Source organism: Triturus cristatus, chromosome 3_2 (genome assembly GCF_964204655.1).
Source record: "Triturus cristatus chromosome 3_2, aTriCri1.1, whole genome shotgun sequence".
In the NCBI taxonomy this organism is placed as follows: domain Eukaryota; kingdom Metazoa; phylum Chordata; class Amphibia; order Caudata; family Salamandridae; genus Triturus; species Triturus cristatus.
In genome coordinates, this window is record NC_140584.1 from 365,076,738 (window position 1) to 365,095,917 (window position 19,180).

The 19,180-nt window shown below is 41.2% G+C and overlaps 1 protein-coding gene across 1 annotated transcript in view; it reads right to left on the reverse strand.

Annotated features, from left to right (window-relative positions):
* Nucleotides 1–17,416, reverse strand: part of UTP11 (UTP11 small subunit processome component) — a 154,065-nt gene extending 136,649 nt beyond the window's left edge. The window contains exon 1 of the mRNA XM_085646822.1: nt 17,212–17,416. Coding sequence (XP_085502948.1) covers nt 17,212–17,271 — 60 coding nt within the window. The 5' untranslated portion in view covers nt 17,272–17,416. The remainder of the gene's footprint in view (nt 1–17,211) is intronic.
* Nucleotides 17,417–19,180: the final 1,764 nt, after the last annotated feature.

Below are 19,180 nucleotides of genomic sequence, written 5' to 3' on the forward strand. Positions count from 1 at the left end.
CCAAATGCATAGACCGAAGAAAGCGTAAGCCACTTGCAAACGTGTACACCTGTACTTGGAACTGGGTAAGCGAAATATAGCCACGAAATGGAAAGCAAATAGAGCACTCAACATTGGATCATGGCTGAGGATGTAAAGGAATGGTGGACAGTAGAAACAACTTTGATTGCAACACAACAGAAGTAACAGGGTGGGGGAAGCATTGCTCAATGACTGGGATAAATCATTATAGTTTTAAACTTGAGAACAGAAGAACATCCGAGATCAAAATCAGTAACGACAATGTGGAAAATAAAAATAAATACGTGTCCCCTATGCCCTCCAGCTTCCCTCAGGTCAAAATAGCCTTGCAGTGAAATGTAACGGGAAAGACCACTAAGTGAGGAAGTTCGAGGGTGCCACATATGGAAAAGACTTCAGTAAACAAACTGAAGTAAATAACTGAAACTGGACAAGCATGGAAATCTCCCACAGCAGAAAAGTAAGGGTATACATATTAGACTGAAGAATTTGGTTCAGATGTTGTTAAACAGTGTTACTGGTGGTAATCTATTATGCTCGCTAGAAAAATGTTGACACTTAAACTACTTATAAAACCCAATAGAAATGTAATCCAACATATTGAATGTAGCAACGTACAAATCAATTTTAAACATTTTTTTTTTAAATATGTTCATTTTACAGTTTTTTTCTTTCACTAAAAAACTGTTTCCTACCAATACATTTTGAGAACCCTTTTAAATACTTTTGAATTTCCTGATGAGATTAGAGGACGAGGTTCCGCTCAGATTAACATAAAACAAATGCCTAGAGAGACTCTGAACCAAGTAATGGAACCAGAAATGAGTTTTAACCTTTAAACCCTTACTTTGGAGGATCCATTGCCCATTCATGTGGGTGCCCATATTTTAAACCTAATTTTTCACTCCACTATTCAACCATGCTTTCCAAACAAATAGCATACCAGCATCCTGGAGATGTAGCGTTCTGATCCCGATATTCAAAGCAGGCACCAGGTCAGACCCTGGGAACTTTAGGCTAATCGCCCTAATCGACTTAGAAGCAAAAATATATGCATCAAACCTCCTGATAGCCCTGGAAGAATGGGTCTCCTCCAATAAGATCATTCCAGTCACACAGACAGGCTTTAGAACCGGTACAAATACGTTGTCAATCTTTTGGCTTTGAATCTCCTTGTAGAAAATGTCAAACGAAAATCCACCAAATTGTACACCTGCTTCGTTGATCTAAAAGCAGCGTTTGACATGGTACCCAGAGAACTTCTGTGGAAAAAAATGGCAAAATGGGGTGTTCCTTTATCACTACTACAGGCTATCGTTAATCTGTATACATCCACTTGGGCCCAGATGAAACTGGGCAATGGAGAAAGTACCGCAGCAAGGATTCCTACGTGCACCTGCTTAAAGCAGGGATGCGTGCTGGCACCTAATCTCTTTAATATCTTTACCGCAGACTTAGATAGGAGACTATCAGAAGTGCAAAGTGACCCCCCGAAAATCGCAAACCGCAAAATAAGAAGTTTGCAGTACGCAGATGACATTGTCTTATGCAGTCAGACGCCAGTGGAACTCCAGCGCTTGATTACAAAGTTGGTGAAATACACCAAGGAGCTTGGGTTGTCTCAACTACAAGAAAACTAAGGTCATGTGTTTATCAGCAAAAACGGGAAATTACCACTGGCATGATGCAGGAAATAGAATTGAGCAGAGTGCCTCCTATAAATACCTGGGAGTAGTGGTCGGCACAAGGTTCACACTCAAAGACCACTTAAACACCAGAAAAGCTCAAGCAAATAAATTACGATTTGCCCTGAACATGTTAAAATTGAAATTAAAGTGTCCATCTAATGCTCATCTACTACAAAGTCATTGCTGCCAAGATCATCCCAACTCTCACATACAGCTCCGAACTATACAAAGGACAAGATGCCAACTTCTTAAACCTATTGCAATCAGCCCTATTGAAACAAGTCTTCCGGATTCCGCAGTATACATCTCAAGCCCAAGTCCGCTTGGAATTCGGGTTATTAAACCAACCTCCGATTATACAAGCGGCAGAAATAAAGATATACTGGAAATTAAAAGCAGCACCAGAGGACTCCTTGCTGGGGTACTGCTGGACAGAAATAAAGAACTAACCCAAAGGAGGAAAAGCTTGGTACACCGTACCTGAACAAGCATTGACAACGCTTGACACGCATGACGCTTGGAACACAGATCATAGTTTCAATGCATTCAAAAACATAATCAACAACGCAGCAAAGCAAAAGGTCTGGATAATGGATAAAGCTGCCCTATCAAAGAAAAAATACGGCTGGATGGTCTTTCCCTCATATGAGATGCTTCTGCCTCAACTATGCCTCGTCCAGCACATCACTCCATCGATCCAGCATCAGCTAATATTGATCAGGTTGGGAGCCTTCACCACAAAAGACCAGATTCCAAAATGGAAACAGTCATGGCCAACCATGCTTTGCAGACTTTGTGGCCAAGCCGAGGAGTCCCTCATCCATAGTGTGCATTTGCTCAGCTGTGAATATGCTGAGACTGCAATATATACTCCATGCACTTCGCAAATTACATCTTGCCGACCGGCCATCATGCAACTATTGAACTGCAATTCGGTTCAGACCACTTGCAGGGCAACCAAATTTTTGCAGAAAGTCAGCTCATTATTGTCTAAATCAAACACATAGAGCCAACGCGTATGTATTTTGCACATGGTTTTCAAACAGGAGACCGAGGACTGTGAACTTCTAGAAATCAACTGGTTTTAAAATTCACAATGCACATGGTTCCGCACAGGAATGGGAGATCTTGTAACACCTAGTTTATATCTGCACACTGTCCATGATCATAGCAGCGTAGTCGAGGATTCATGCACATCAGCACTTTTCGTTAAAACTGCAGCAATGAAACATGATGACCGCCTGCAATGCGAGACATACTGCACCATAGGACTGCACTTTAAACTCCCGATTCCAGCCATGATGTAGCAGACTAGCAAAACCTGGTACTAAACACAATATTGCTCACGTTTTTAGCTACAGGACAAAGGAAGTTAAAAAATTGAGTAATAACCTGTGCATCGATCAATGCTGACTAATTATGATGAAGTCTGATCTTTGGGAAACAGCCATAACCTCCTCTATTCTTTTCACGCTTTTTAAACAATATTGCCGATTGTGTTTTTATTGACAAATTTCGATGATTTTTTAAAATGATTTTAACTAACTACATGCAATAAAATTTCTATCACTATCACTAGTACCCACTATCTGTGGCTTCAAACCTAGGTTCCTTCATCAGGCAATGAAAGTATGCACCCTCTAACCTGAGACCTAAAACCTGCAGGTCCTTCTGATACCATAACTGGAGACCCTGCTTTTGTGACCTTCTGCATCTCATTCAAGATCATGACAGCTCTCCTTTCTACCAACTAATAAGGTACCCACTGACACAGGGCTCTACCTTTACAGACCTTTGTTCCACTCACTCTGGGAATGTATATTTTATGCCATATCCAATTGTAAAAGTTCTATTGCCACAATACCTGCAGGTCACATCACCTGTGATCTTTGTAATCCTCATTTTGAGATCCACTCCTCCCTCATTATTTGCCTGGGGTTTAAAGTGAGTGAGGGATTGTTATTCCTCACTCACCGAAAAGCTTTAACATATGATACCCTTCCACGATCCGTCTCATCCAGAATCCTTATTTCATAAATTATCTGCCTTTGCAGGGTGATCCTGACTCAGAGGAACCCCACTTGATTTAGCATAAGAGAATTTTTAAAAACGTGTTCCTCCTTCATTAAACTTTGATGGTATACAGAAGGTTTAAAAATGTCTGGGTACTTGTCTGAAATTGTAAAATCACATTTTATGGTGTAGTTCTGTTTTTACATATTATGATTTCGCAATAGTGTAAAGCAGAGTTTCCCAACCTGTGGGTCGCACAAGAGCTGCCTTTACGTTTTGTAATTATCTTATCACATTTGCTGTGCTACATAGACAGAGGTCAAATGTCAAGCTATGTCTCCTGGCAAATTGCTGCTTATTCTTTTAACATGGGAAAGGGTGTTTACCTTTCTTTCTCTGACTGTAAAGCAAAGTTAGAGGAGTTTTTAAAGTGAACTATGTGAAAACTTGCTTTGGTACAGGGAGTGTAAACACACAACAAAATGTAAATACCTGTAAATGAGCTGCACACATTTAAGAATATATCAGAAATTTGGAATGCAAAAATGAAGGACATGTTTTGTAATTCTGAGACCGATTTCCAAAAATTATCAGTTGTGTGCAATATAGTTTAATTAATACAACGGTATGCCTGTGCAAATTTAGTGGCCATTTCAATGGAAAACAATGTGTTTGTAAATAACAGTGACCTACCGCAAAACTCCATAGTAATATATTGGCAACAGTGTGCTAAAAAAAAAAATGCACCACCAGTTACACACTACACCCATACCACTGTACTGCTGAATACATTTGCTAGACTTTGTGTAAAGCTTGGATTTTTCACAATTCCAATTACTTAAGTGATAAACACTGATGTCAGCACCCACACTTTGAAGAGCATCACAAGTTCAAAAGGTACTTACCTATGTCCCTAAGTTCAGTTTTAAAACACACCCTTGCAAGTATTCCCAAGCAAGAATCTAGATGAACTTTCCAGTATTATTTGTTGCTGTTTGTTTTTACTTCTCAAAGCCACTTCAACAGAGAATGTGCACACAATACTTGATCATACACACTCAAGTTTCAAGTTTATTTGTTTGATTAATTAAAGTCTTACAAAAAATAGCTAAAATGTCATCAAGGTTAAAAATTATTAAAACAATCGATCATTTAGAATTATATCCAAAAACTTGATTATATATCATACATGTTAGCTCAATCCATTAGTAAAATCGGGTAAAAACCTCCAACTTTTTCCCTACTGCACATACAAATTTCACAAATGCTGAATTAATTAATAAATCTTCAGAATTTAAACATGCTATCAGGGCTTGCCTACATGTCCTTACTCCACGTTTATTAAACAGTCTCTGGAGGGTACATTTTCTTTCATATTCCAAGTCCGGGCAAAGCCATAGTAAATGTATAATGTTTTCTTATCCGGATTTACAGAGCCTGCATAGTTTGTCTTCTTCTGTTCTCTTCCATGGTAATAAGTGGCATAATCCTGGCAAACAACCAAATCTAGCGTTGCTAGAGATATGTTTGTTTTTCTTAGACCATGATTTTTCCAGATATTCTTGCACCTTTTTTCGCTTAAATCCTTTTATGATTGGCCATGCATGATTTCTTTTTACAAACATATCATTATCCTTTATCAAGGAGAGATGGTTGGTGAGTTTATTAATTGTTTTTTGAAGCTGTCCTGTGTGATTGTGGTGTTCCAAATCGGTGTTATACCAAATTCTTCTATCGCTGTATTTAGATAGAACCAGACATGTAAATTTATGTTATTTTTTACTTCCTGCCACAATAAACGAGACATTTGGCTATCTTGATCATTTTTAATTCTATTCCATACTTTAAGTGCTTGCCCTTTTCTTGCATATAGCTGATTATTTAGCCCAAACTCCAACCTCACCTGAGCTTGTGAGGCATTCTTTGGCAGGGAGAATAAGATTCTGTAAGTTTTAGCCACTGCACTATTAATGATCTCCGCATCTTTCCCATTAATTGCCTCGCTACCATACACGTTAAAGTAGGGAGTAGTTTTGCAGCGATTATTTTTAAAAAAAGGGCGATAAGACAAATAACCTATGACTTCCTGAATAGTCCTAAATGCCGCAACAAGGGTATTTGCTTTCCTTGTGATATCCAGTTTTTGTGGTAGGAAGTTTCCATTATCATTAAAAATAACACCAAGGTATTTATAGAAAACAACTTGCTCCAATTCATTGTCTTCCAAAAACCATTTGTGTTTATGTTTAAGTCGCATGTTTTCTGTAATAACCATTACTTTGGTCTTAGCTTCATTTATTACCATACCATTTGCCTTTGAATACTTAAAAATGCCGTCGATTAATCGTTGCATTCCAATTTTGGTATAACTTAAGAGTATAACATCATCTGCATACAACAAATTGGATATCTGTTTATCTGCTAACTTTGGAGGATGTGCATTGATTTCATTCAAAGCCGTAGGAAGTTCAGTTAAAAATAAATTAAAAAGTAAGGGGGCCAAGACCCACCCTTGTTTGAGACTGCTAGATGTTGGAATTTTGTTAGTTAGCGTGCGTCCGTCACCAATCCTCACCCTGACCCAAGTATCAGAGTGCAGGAGCTTAATCATTTTTAACAATGTATCAGGAATTCCTTGTTTTTTTAAGTTTAGCCCACAAACGTTGCCTGTCAACACAATCAAAAGCAAATTTAAAATCCACGAAACAAAAATATAAGGGTTGTTTTACTAAAATTGCCTTATCAATTAATACAGATAATATTAGTATATGTGTAGATGTTCCAAGACCTTTAATGAAGCCTGTTTGGTTCGGGGGCAGTACCTGCTTCTCCTTTGCCCAATCTGTTAAAAATCGATAATAGAATGCCAGCAAACAGTTTTGCATCCGTATCTTGAAGGGTAATTCGACGATAGTTTTCCGGCAGTTGCCAATTCCCTTTCTTAAAGATAGGTGTTATTAGTGAGCCTCTCCACGATATCGGGATTAATCCACTCTGAACTACTTCATTAAAAACATTAGTTAGGTAGACAGACCAAAAATCTGGTGCTTCCTTGTACAGTGCAAACGGAATACCGTTGGGACCGGGGGGCCCCATCCTCCTGTTTATTTATCAGCTTGGCCACTTGAGATTTGGTTATATAAATGTCACAATCGCATTCCAGGTCAGTTTTTTTCTTCTTTTCCTGTTTGTTACATGGAATACTTGCTGAAGTTTCTGGGTTTAGATGTTTTATGAGAAACATAACCCATTCATCTTCGGATAAGGCAGATCCTACAGCAGATTTATTTGGTCTAGCTAGACCATTAATCAATCTCCAGAACTCCCTTGAATTTGTTAGGGTACTTGCATGAAAGATTTTTGTCCACAGTTCTTGTCTGGCTTAATTTTTTTCGTTCCAAATTAGTTTCCTCAGGTTGTAATTAGTATTTTTTTAATAGTACCCGTATTTCCTCTTTAAGCGGAAACTTGATTAACTGTTTCCTAAGTCTATTGCGCGTGCGTCTAATTTTTCTCACAGTATACGGGAGATATATGTTAGATTCTCTTGTTTCAGTCTGGGTCGCTTGTTTTCTTTGTACACATGATGTGTTTTCATTATAACTCACTATTTTCTGTGTGAATTTTTCCCATTGCTCAATTACTGTTCTCATCGTTGTTTCTTTGAAACAGTCTTTAACTAGACTTTGCGCTTTTTCCTTAATTTCATCAGTATTATTTGGTTTCCATATAAGTTTCCTATCATTGATGGTACAAGTCTGACCATGCATCGTCAAATACTTTTGAGTTTCTGGACAGGGCGGTTTTATCTCAATAATTTGTTGACTATGGTCGCTATCCGGGACTTCATTCAAGCAGTAGGAAATCACTTGGCTGAAAGTACACAATGATGTCATTGTATAATCATTACGTGAATTACCATTATAGGAATGAAATTAGCAAGCAGGTGGACTGTCCGTTGGGAATCTTCCGTTTAATATTCTTAGTCCCAGCGCTTCCATGTCCATTAAAAAATTCCTCTCGATTCTATTTTGTGTGTTAGTTGTTCTAGGTTCCATTGTTGGCTCAGGGATTTCCCATTGTTGGTTTTGGGACTGAACAAAGTCATCCCATAGGAAAGGTATTAACAAGTTTATATTGAAATCACCTGTTACGATATAATCAGCCAAGGGCTCTTCCAAGATTTGCTCCAGAAGTAAATTATTAAGAGCAACATACATTTCTTTCCTGGAGGTCTGTTTAGGCGGTATATATATGTTGATTAGAATTAGGGTTTTTTGTATCCTACTTTTGCTAGATATATATCGTAGCTTTACCGCAAGAAGATTAGAATTATTCGTCAGTAATCGCTCATGTTTTGCTTTTAAATCAATCAGTACGAATATTGCTAGGCCCCCACAAGGACGAGCAAATTTTGGATATGTGATTGCAGGTTCAAAATATCCTTTATACTGTTTTAACATAAATGGGTCCATTGCCCAGGTTTCCTGCAATAGTACTACATGATGAGAATTTGATAATGTTTGTATTTGGGCATTTATTAGTTTTTTTCAAATCCCGTTTATGTTCCATGAGCAGATCTTTATTATAGGAGTGTCCATATTCTGTTCTTGTAATACTGCCTGTGATGAAGTTTGTCAATGTTCTTTATTACAATGTAAGGCTGTCATGCTCGATTTCTCATTTTACTCCATTTCGGTTTTCTCCTTTTATTATATTAGACAATTTTTTTTATCTTCAAGTCAGTTTTTTTAAGACTGATTTTTTTTACCAGGCTTCCTTTTTTAAAGAAAGGTGGTGGATAGACCTTTGGAATCGGTTGGCTGATTAGTATCCCTCAATTTTGAAAGATCCAATGCTCTTTCAAGGTCAAGTCCGCTGTAGACACAGTGGCCACTGTTAACAATGTTAGTGGATATCTTCCTTCAGGATTAGGTAAAAACCTGCACATTCAATATCTTCAGATGTTACCTTTTCTAGTGTTGTTATTGTTTTCATGAGCCGAAGGATATTTCCTCTATTCAAAATATCATGTGTTCCCCTCGATTCGTATATTGGTGTAAAGATAATTTGAGCGGACTTTTTTGGGAGCCCTATTTCACTTTTTTTGTCCTGACCTCTTCCATATTCCTCATATGTAATCTGCCTGTTCTGGCCACTTCTTTCAATCACTAGATTATCTCATGCTTTTTTGTACGTCGTTTCCTCTATCATGTCCTTTACTTTCCAAGAATTAATCGTTGATCTGTCAGCCCACAATTCGTTCTTAGCCGGATTATCTTTGTTGGTTCGTATTCCTAACTGGGTTTGGTGCAGTATTTTGGTCTTGCTATATTAACTTCTGGACCGATGGACCTATATAAATTTGCTTGTCATTCTGATTATGCATTGTAGGTCTAGGTTCAAGTATATTTTGGGGCCTCATGTCTTGGGTCATATTTTTTATTTGTTCACTTAGAATATCACAAGAAGTGAACTCTTTTATTACACAACCATTTTCATTGATTTTGTGTTGTACTTCTTTTTCATGGGCCCTATTTACTTCGGATTCAGGGGCACAAAGCATTTGGTTGGAACTTTCAACTGGTGTACTTATATTTGCCCTGGCGAGATTTTGTTTGCCACAAGATTTCGCAGACTGAGCAAAAATATCATTATATTTTTCTTTTCTGTCAATTGTTTTTATAAATTTTGTAGATTGTCACACTCATATTACCGTCTTGATTTCCTATAGATTTTTTCCTTAGTTTTCCTCCAACTTCAATTGTGTTAGACAAAGGATCCAATTTAGTATCTGTTATTACTGTTCTTTCCTTTTTTGTATCCAATTTAATATCCATTTGTGGCGTACTTTCCTTTTTTGCCTTATTTCTTGCTTTACGTAGTTTTTCTCTCTGTCTTTTTGTTATTTCAAAGGCTATTGAGTCCTCATTGTTTTCTCCTTCTTTATTCAGCTCATGTGAGGAGTCCAACAATATTTCGTTACCATTTGTTTAGGTCTTGATTTATACTCTGTATTATTGCCGTGCTTGATTTAGTAAGGTCCTCAGTATCTGTTTTTACATTCGGTTGCTCCTGTTTTTCTGCTAGAGCAAATACCCTTTTATCAGAATGGAGCCCGTCCTCCTTACGATAATCCTTTTTTTTTTTACAGACAATATCTTTGACATCCTCTAAGATTGTATTCACAACATCTGGAATAGTTACCAATTAGCTAATTTTGTTAATTATGGGAGCACATGTACGCTCAATATAACTTGACGCTGCTTCCCTTTGGGCTTTAATTATGAGATTATTCAATTCAGTCAGTTTATTCTCAATCACGGTAACGGCATTTGCCATAACTCCTAGTATGTCAATTTGAGTGTCCATTTTGTTAGATTGTACTGATAGTGCTTCAAGGGTTAATACTGATGTTTGATAGAATATATCCCATATGGATCCTACATCTTGGTTGTCTTGATTTTTAGTTTTATTGTTCATGTTTGTTTCCTTAGAACACGATGAGATATTAATGTCATCATGACCACTTTCTTTACCTGCAAGTGCTAATGTATTTTTTGGCGTTGGCACATTAGTATTATTAGTGATATATTCATTTGTAAGTACAGGTTGATCATTGCTTCCTAGAGTTTTATTTATAATAACAGATGTTTTTAATTGATTTAAAGCGGCCTGTTCTAGTTGTTCTCGGTTTTCATAACTCCGTTCCGTGATATTTTCTCCACCAGCATTGATTTGCACAATTGGCCCATATACGGAGTTAATTATACCAGTAGAGCCTTTTTCTTGGTTTCCTGATATATGGTCAATTTTTTCCTTTTCATTGTCATTTCGGTATAGAGCTTTAGTAGTCAGTGCATGTTTGTTGATTAAGTCCTCATTTTTTTTACTTCTAGTGGCAACGGAACTCCTCCAATATGTTCATTCTTGGTGTTATCAATTTGTTTACATTCCTTTGTCGTTACTTCCATCCTATTTTTATCCGACACTCTACTTCCCGTTTCTGGAGAGAATATTTGATACAAGGGATGTACTAGATGAAATAAGTCCACATCCTCTGTTCGCTCTTTTCTTTGTCCTTCAAGATCTTTAGCTTGTTGATCATTAACCTGATCCGAAACCCAATTTACATCAACTACATCAAGTAAAACTACATTCTCTTTTGACTTGTTCGTTGGCTTGATTAGGGTCTGTAAACTTTTTGTTTCAGGTTCTGATTGCATTGACATGAGTGCGGTTGTTGGATTTGTCATAAAGAAATTTCTGTGTGATTTTAGTAGATTTTTCAAACATCCTAGCTATTGGTGAGATTAGCATCTGATTCGCCCCCTTAATTTGAGTTTTAGCCTTTTTTAGCACTTTTGGTGCTTGATTTTTTCGAGCACGTTTTTTGGAGTACCCAAAGATCTTTCTTTACCTGAATGCATTTCCAGTGACTTACTTGTTCTACTAGTAAATGCGTATTTACTTATGTGCCAGAATATGCTCCTCAGTATAGCAAAAGCAGGTCAAGGGCAAGTATATGAAGATTCACAAGGTATATTCCAATGAAGGTGCTTATACAGCTCGGAGTCTCCGCTGGACATTCTGGATGTCCTATAGCACTCCCTACGGGAGCACTCTCACATCCCCGCAAAACCCGCAATCACAATTGAACTCAGTACACGGTCTTTTACTCTGGGTCATCAACAACTCCTGTAGGGCTCGGTGTCAGGACTACTTATTGCTTTCTCAGCATCAGCAATTTTTAGCGTGTCAGCGTGACCACAGGTCTCCCACTCCTGCTTTCACCCTGCTTGCGCTTTTCCTAGCTTTTCCTAGCGCTCTCTTTTCCCACACGCTTGCATACCTGTTAATGACCCCCCCTACAGCTCCTGTAATCTTCAGGGGTCTTCCGGGGTCATCAGAGGAGTAGCCAAAAACCTTGAAGCCACGCAGCACCAAGCAAGGATTTTTTTTTTGGAAGCAGCCAAAGGACAAGTGCCTTCCGTCCACAGATGCCTTCCGTCCACAAATGCACACCAGCGACTCCTCAAACCTCTTGTACGCGCTTGTACATGCTATGTGGCCGTCAAGTTCACGCTACCTCGCTTTAGATCATAGGTGCCCCTATAGCTCTTGCGGCAATCACCAGGTTACTCCCATTGCTCACCTCTGCACAGGACATGAGGGTGTCCTCACCAGTGTGTACTGGTGTGTAAAAGGTCGGGCATGAGAGGTCTAGAGCGCTGGAAAAGCACACCGCACGCCTCACGCCCTGCTGCTCGCCTCGGCTCCCCAGCGGCACTCCTTCAACTGTTCAGCCTTTCGACCTTTCACCCTCTGACTGCTCTCAGGCTTGGGGCTCCTGGCTCCGGGGGCTCGCACAACGAAGGCCCAGGGTTCAGCGCTTGGGGCTCGAAGCTACAAAGGCTCACACTACCCCACTCCGTCCCGCTCCGCTCCACTCAGCTCTCTGCACCACTCTGCACAGCTCTGTCTCGGCCTCCACTCCTTCCGTGCTAGAGAGAGGGGCCAGAGACAAGAACAGCCACAGGCACAAACCAGAGGGCAAAAAGCAGAGGGCAAAGACCGCCAGGGACCGAGGTCTAGTGCAGCTGGCGTACTCCTCACGTCCTTCTCGCTTCGGCTTAGCGTGAAAACTTGGACTGGATCTGCAGACACACGCACAAACTAATGCAAATTTCTGCAGTCACTTGTACTATTTTGCAGTTCAAAATCATTAAAAGAACTTAGGTCAGGCTCCTGGACTTTTAGTAATGACTCGGTGTGGGTCCTGGGCCTCCAATAACGATTCAGTAGGGGTCTGCGGGTTCCAGTATTGATTAAAAAAGGGTCCACGGAAGAGAAAAGGTGAACAACCACTGATCTACTCATCCTTCTTGTGTGTGACTTTCACACATAATTTGAGGAATATGGCTGTGGCCTAATAGGCAACGCTGCTGACTTTGGATCAGGGGAACCAGGTTTGGGTCCTGGCGTAGGCTCTGGGCAAACAACTCCTAAAATTAAATGAATCTGACCTTATATAAGTATCTGGTGCTCGTGTAAAGTGCTCCAAATGTCCTTGGGCAGAGTACACGCTATATAAAGCTGCAATATATACTTGGAGTCCAAAATGCACAAATGGGCATTGTTTTAACACAAAATGGATAGGAGGACTTAACCCCAACTCAGCTTGCAAATGTTTTTTTTTCCAAAATTTGCTAAAATCACTGGTATCAACACCAAGATTTTCCAAAAGCCTTGTGATTTCAGTGAATTCAGGCCAGACTCCCATTCTGAAAAGTGTTCACGCTCCAGTGCAGTGGTCAAAGAAATTGGCATTTACAAACACTTGCTGTTAGAGTGGAATGCAAACCAATTGTAAAGAGTATTTTTTTGGATAATTCACAGTATTTTGAAAGCACAACTACTATCACATTAAAAAGAATCTGCCCTGCCTCATGTCCATTAAAGCTAGGATGGTCGTTAAAGTTTGTCTTTCTAAAAAGTGGGTTGTGGTTCTACAACGTTTGGGAACCACTGGTGTGTAGCATTCCGATGTCGACATGGCATAGTCCACGTTATATAAAACCTCAAATAAATCAATGACCATGCCCCCTACTACTCTCTATTCATCAGTAACCTTTACTTCCCCTTGTATTTACAAGAGCTCTTTCTAAGTTCTGACCATTCTGCTCCCTCTTCGGGAATGCACCACTACTTTAAGAGTAACTTTTGTTCGTCAGCTGGCCACCATGACCCTGTCCAAAAAGGCCCAACTCACCGGCTATTATAATACTACTTTAAAATACTCTATTACCCTCTCCAGAAACCGCTGACATTAACACCTGTAATCTTCTAACTCGAGGTGTCTCTGCTTCCTCATCTAAGAGCTCTTCTCCCACGACCTGGTGCCTCCTAATAAGCAGGTGCTGAGATAGGTCGCTATCGGACTCTCCATTTTTGCCCTCACCCACAGGGCGATAAAAAGTCTTAACACTGCAGCAGTACCACCCTTCGCTGCCTTTCAGGTAACTTCAGAGACTCGTTATAGTTCTTTCAGTCTCATCATTTCAAAATGGAAGCGTTTTCTATATTATATACAACAAAGCCATAGTTGTTGCTTATTTATCTTATGCAAATAACAACCATTGACAACGCCAATAGTCCTGGCTTGTTGTAAGTGTAATGTTACTTGTATATGGATGCAATGACAGAAGCAGCTAAATACCAGTCGGGCGGCACACCATGCTAAGCACAGATTTTCAGCTTACGTGTTCTTAAACCACGCCCTAAATTACATCAGCCACGCCCCTTTGAGAGAGAACCCCTTGTCAGGTCTTGCTGAGCCAGTGAGACATTTAGTATCGGGGTTTTCAAAGTGCTGCCACAGGCTTTTGGTGGCCTAGCGCCTGCGTTCAAGCGAGCGTGCACGGGCGCAGCTGCCATCTGCCTCCGTTCTAGCGCAATTACTTTCACTTTTTCGTGCTGCTGCGCGCACGCATCACTAGCGTGTTTTTTTGTTTTACATTACTACAAGCTTCCCGCGTCGCGCGGCCAATGCTTGTTTCCTTAGTCTTTCCTTCTTACCGTTAATATTATCATAAGTTACTTTAACGTCCCTCCCTCCTGGTTTAACTCAGTTACACTGTTTTTCCTTCCTATATTTTTCTTTGCCTTACTTGGTCTTTTATCCATGTGATCTCAAATCTTAAAATAAACTCCACTAAACCCTTTGGATATTCCCCGGAGGCGATTAGAGGATTTCTGTCTTTCACAAACCATTTCACCGCAGCCATCCATTCCACCCTTTTCTCCCTCTCCTCCACCCTGTCCCTGTGGAGTTGTCTTTCTTCAGTGAGGGTTGATGCTCTGTGCAGGTTAGAAGCGACCGCTCTCCCTCCCTCCCTTCCTTGTGTTGAGTCTATGCTGAAAAACCTGGCATCCTCTCCCAGAGCAACGCCCTGAGGTGACAACAGGAGCTGTGCTTCTGAGGAGCTGTTGCGCCTCTTCTCGGCCCCGAGGGCAATTTGTTGTCACTGAATGCACGGATGTAATGCTGTCCTGCGGGGTTGTTGCTGGTCCCTCCTCTTGCTCTATCTAGGTGCCACGGAGCGTGGCTCGGGAGGCAGACACCCTTTTACCGGTCTTGTTTTCTAATCTCTTACCAGCTTGATGTCGGACAGGGGTGCGTGTGGAGGTCCAGGTTTGACGGATGCAGGTCCACTCCATCCAGAAACATGAAAGACCATCCAGGGGGTCCCAAGGTGCAGCAGCTCACGGTGAGTACGCTTCAAGTGTGCGGCGTCATATAATGCCCATTTATCAACGAGCCGCAGCAGAAATAATCATTGCCACTTGTGACGCTGAGGGGCAATAAATCCTCCAATTCATTACACTACAGAGTTGTGTTCGAAGGCGAGTCTGTGTCCACCAGCAGACCCTTGAAGTGCGATGTCCCCCAGGGCTCTTCTCTGAGCCCTGCTCTCTTCAATCTGTACATGAGGCCGCTGGCTGATGTCGTCCGCCCATTCGGGATTAAGATCATCTCCTATGCGGACCACGCAGCTGGTGGTCTCCATGTCGCAGGCAGCTAATCCTTCTGTCCGAGGCGGGCTCAGAGAGTGCCTGGAGGAAGTGAAGACCTGGATGTCCCTATCGTGCTTAAAATTGAATGGGGACAAAACTGAGCTTATGCTTCTAGGCCCCTCTGATCTTAGTCTCCCCGCCTCCCTGTGGCCGCCTAGCTTGGGATCCCCCCCAACTCCCAAAAACAGTATCAAGAGTCTCGGAGTCTGGCTGGACAGATCTCTGTCCTTTAATGTACAATCCACAAAACTCTCAGCCACTTGTTTTGGCATCATGAGGACGTTAAAGAAAATTCTCCCTCTCCTCCCTCTGGAGGCCAAACAAAGTAGCCGTACAAGGTCTAATTCAGTCACGCCTGGATTTTAACAACGCACTTTATCTGGGTGCTCCTGATTCCACTCTGAGGAGGCTTCAGACAGTCCAGAACTGCGCAGCTCGCATCTTACTCGACCTTCCCCGCAGACAGGCAGTGAGGTCCGGACTGGTATCCCTTCACTGGCTACCGGTGCGCCAGAGAGTTATGTTTAAAGCTATGTGCATAGCTCACCAGGCTTTCTGGAACACTGGCCCCAGGATTACGCGAGACCTAATTACCCACTACACGCCCAGCAGAAGCCTACGCTCCAGTCAGACCTTCCTTGCTTTGGCCCCCAGAATTAAAAGAGCCAGATCCGGAGGCAGAACATTCTCCCATAATGCTGCCAGAGCCTGGAACGGCCTCCCGTTGCATCTCAGAGCCAACTCCAATCTTACGGCCTTCCGGAAACAGCAAAAAACCTTCTTATTTCACCCAGTCTAATCTACCCCCCCTCTCTCCTTCCCTGGGACGCTGGGCGGGTGACTGGCATTCTCAGCGCTTGGACGCTTCCGGGCAGCAATTCGCGCTCTACAAATGTACATCCAATCCAATCCAATCCAATCCATCAGAGGGCACCCCGGAGCACAACCTGATGCATCTTTTCACACTGAAAAGTCATATGTTGTTGTGTGTCGGTGTTTAAGCGATCAGACTTTTAGAATAAATAGACACATATTGAAACTTTAAAATAGACGTAGCTGAAGGGCTGTGCACTACTGAGTGTGACATTTCTATTTTTTTTATTTCAAAGTATTTTATTAATTTAAGAGAAAAGGCATACAATCAGACGATATTGTTATACAATCAAAGATTACACATGAAAGGCCATTGGTTTACATACAGTATTTGTTACAAAGAGAATGAACATTGAATATATGAGAACCATCCAGGTCCAGAACTAAACCGTGCCTGCAGTATATCTAAAAGGGAATGCGAGCTATAGGCACAAAGGTATTGTAACTTTTCTGAACAGGATTTAATAGGTAAATTCTGTTCCAAAGAATATGACATCATATGTATTGCCTTTATACCAATAAAGGCCAAACATGACAAGTATTGGCATAGCCAATGGGTCTCGCCTTTGGGACCATATAAGTGTTTAGCCGTGCAACAGTTGATGTTGTTGCACCAAAGATATTGTGCTGTATAGCTAAATACTTATAAGATTCCAAAAACGAGACCTATTGGCTATGCCAATGCTTGTTTTTCCATCCCACTTAAAGCCCTGCACCTCCCACATAGAACCTTTTGTTATTCTATGTTTGAACCTATGCCATTTCTACCAACCCCTTCAACTATGCACCTCAAAGGAGTCCGAGGGTGAATCATCGTCCAGTCTGCCACAAACTATTCGTTTCCCTCACTTGTGGCTGCACCTCTACAATAACAGAACCAGTCTCCCGTGTGGCCCTGCAGTGCCCCTAACACTTGTTCCATTGTCCCTTCGTCCACTCACATGTAACCCCATGCCCCTCACCTTCTACAGGCGCGTATATGCACTCTCCCATCACCCTGACCTCACACTCATGATTGCCGTGTCAATTCGTGTCATACCTGAGACCGCTCCCGGTGGTTCTTCTGTTTGGATTTGAGCGCTTTTCTGAAGGACGACATAATGCTGCAACGTGCGAAGCACAAAAATGAAATGTATTACCAAGAACAAGATTTGTACTCTACGGATATAGTTCTAAGAAGCGTGGACCATCGTAAATCCCGGTACTCGGACGGCCATGCGCGTTCCAAGCCTCGATCTGAAAATTCTAACCACTAGGCCGAACGTTTAGAATGAGACATGGTCATTTCCGGATGCGCCATATTATGTATAGTCGAGCCTAGCGTTTGCCCTCTCTTTAAGATCGAAAATGGAATAAAACGTCTGTTTTAGCTACAACTAATATGGCCGCGGTTTCCATGCCAAACACTTTGAGTTTCAGTCTCACTTTTCCGGGATAACTGGAAAAAGAACGATTCCTTCTGCAGCGTTCATTCAACTGAACAGCAGTTAATTAGCAAGCAAAACTACAAATAGGTCGCATGGAGCTAACACTTGTCACATAGACAATTAGTTGTCGAGTTGCTACTGCTACAGGGCTTTAAGAGGGATGAAAAAGTTGTGTGTGAAGGGACTGAGGGGCTCGAGGTACTGTGACATTTTTCCCCAAGACGCGTGGCCTATGTAATTAAGGTGTTAAAACATGTAAACAAAATTCTGTGCTTTAGATAGCGTGCCACCTGACTATATTGGAGCGCCTCTATGACTTTTCTGTTATCGCCTCCAGGCATTTGACACAACAACCTGAGGCTTTATTAGGTCGCTTGTAATTGTAATTGCATTTATATAGCACTTACTACCCCTGTCGAGGGGCTTTTCGGATAGTAGCACGCTAGTCCGGTACCCAAAAAGTATTAGTGGTGAATTAGTATAAGGAGAGATATGAAATTAATTTGAGTGGTGGACATGTGAGTTTATTTGGATTGAAAAAGGATAGTTATGGGATAGATGAGGGAAGGGTTTGCATTTGTATAGCTTTTGCTCACTCCCTCTGCAAAAGCCAAATCTACATGCAAGTCCTCTTCCTGACTGCTCAGTATTGCTTCTGAGCCTTTTACAGGCATCTTTACCTCCTTGAACGAGGACTTGTTGCGAGGTGACACTGAACCACCTTGTTGCATCAATACCAATGTGCCTTCCATTTCTGTTACAGCTCAGGGCCTCGGTACTAGCAGTGGTTTGAATTTACTGCGAGTAGTGCGTTCATGCATTAACACAAAGTCTTCAGTCTGTAGGTCCTTGGCCACCAATGCCTCTCACTTTACTACTCGCTTATCTTGGATGGGGGTCACTTCTGAGATACTTGCGAGTCCATGTTGAGTTATGCTGGATGGGCTTGGACAGCGACCAAGTACCATTTGCTGGTGGAGAACCACTTGTATTGTATTGTAATTGCATTTATAAAGCGCTTACTACCCCTGATGAGGGGTCTGAGCGTTTGTTTGGCGAGTAGCATGCTACTCCGGAACTCATAAAGGATTAGTGGTGAATAAGTATACTGAAATATAAAAGTAATTTGAGTGGTGGATATGTTAGTTATTTGGATTGAGAAGGATAGTGGAGAGATAGAAGAGGGAAAAGGTTTGTATTCAAATCGCGTTTGCTACCCCTGATGAGGTGTTGAAGTGCTTTTTCGGTGAGTAGCACACTACTCCGGAACCCATAAAGGATTAGTGGTGAATAAGTATAGTGAAATGTGAAAGTAATTTGAGAGGTGGATATGTTAGAAAGTTATTTTGATTGAGAAGGAAGGGGAAAGAGTCTAGAATTTTTTTTTTGTTGAGTTTATAGCCGGGGGGTTGGGGTGAGTAAAGGGGAGGTGGAGGGGAGTTAGTATAGGGAAATATGAAATTAATTTAAGTGATGGACATGTTATTCTGTTTTTTGGATTGAAAAAGAATAGTGGAGGGATAGAAGAGGTTATGTGACGAATTTCGTAACTTTCACCAAAACTTGCAAGTAGTCGACTCT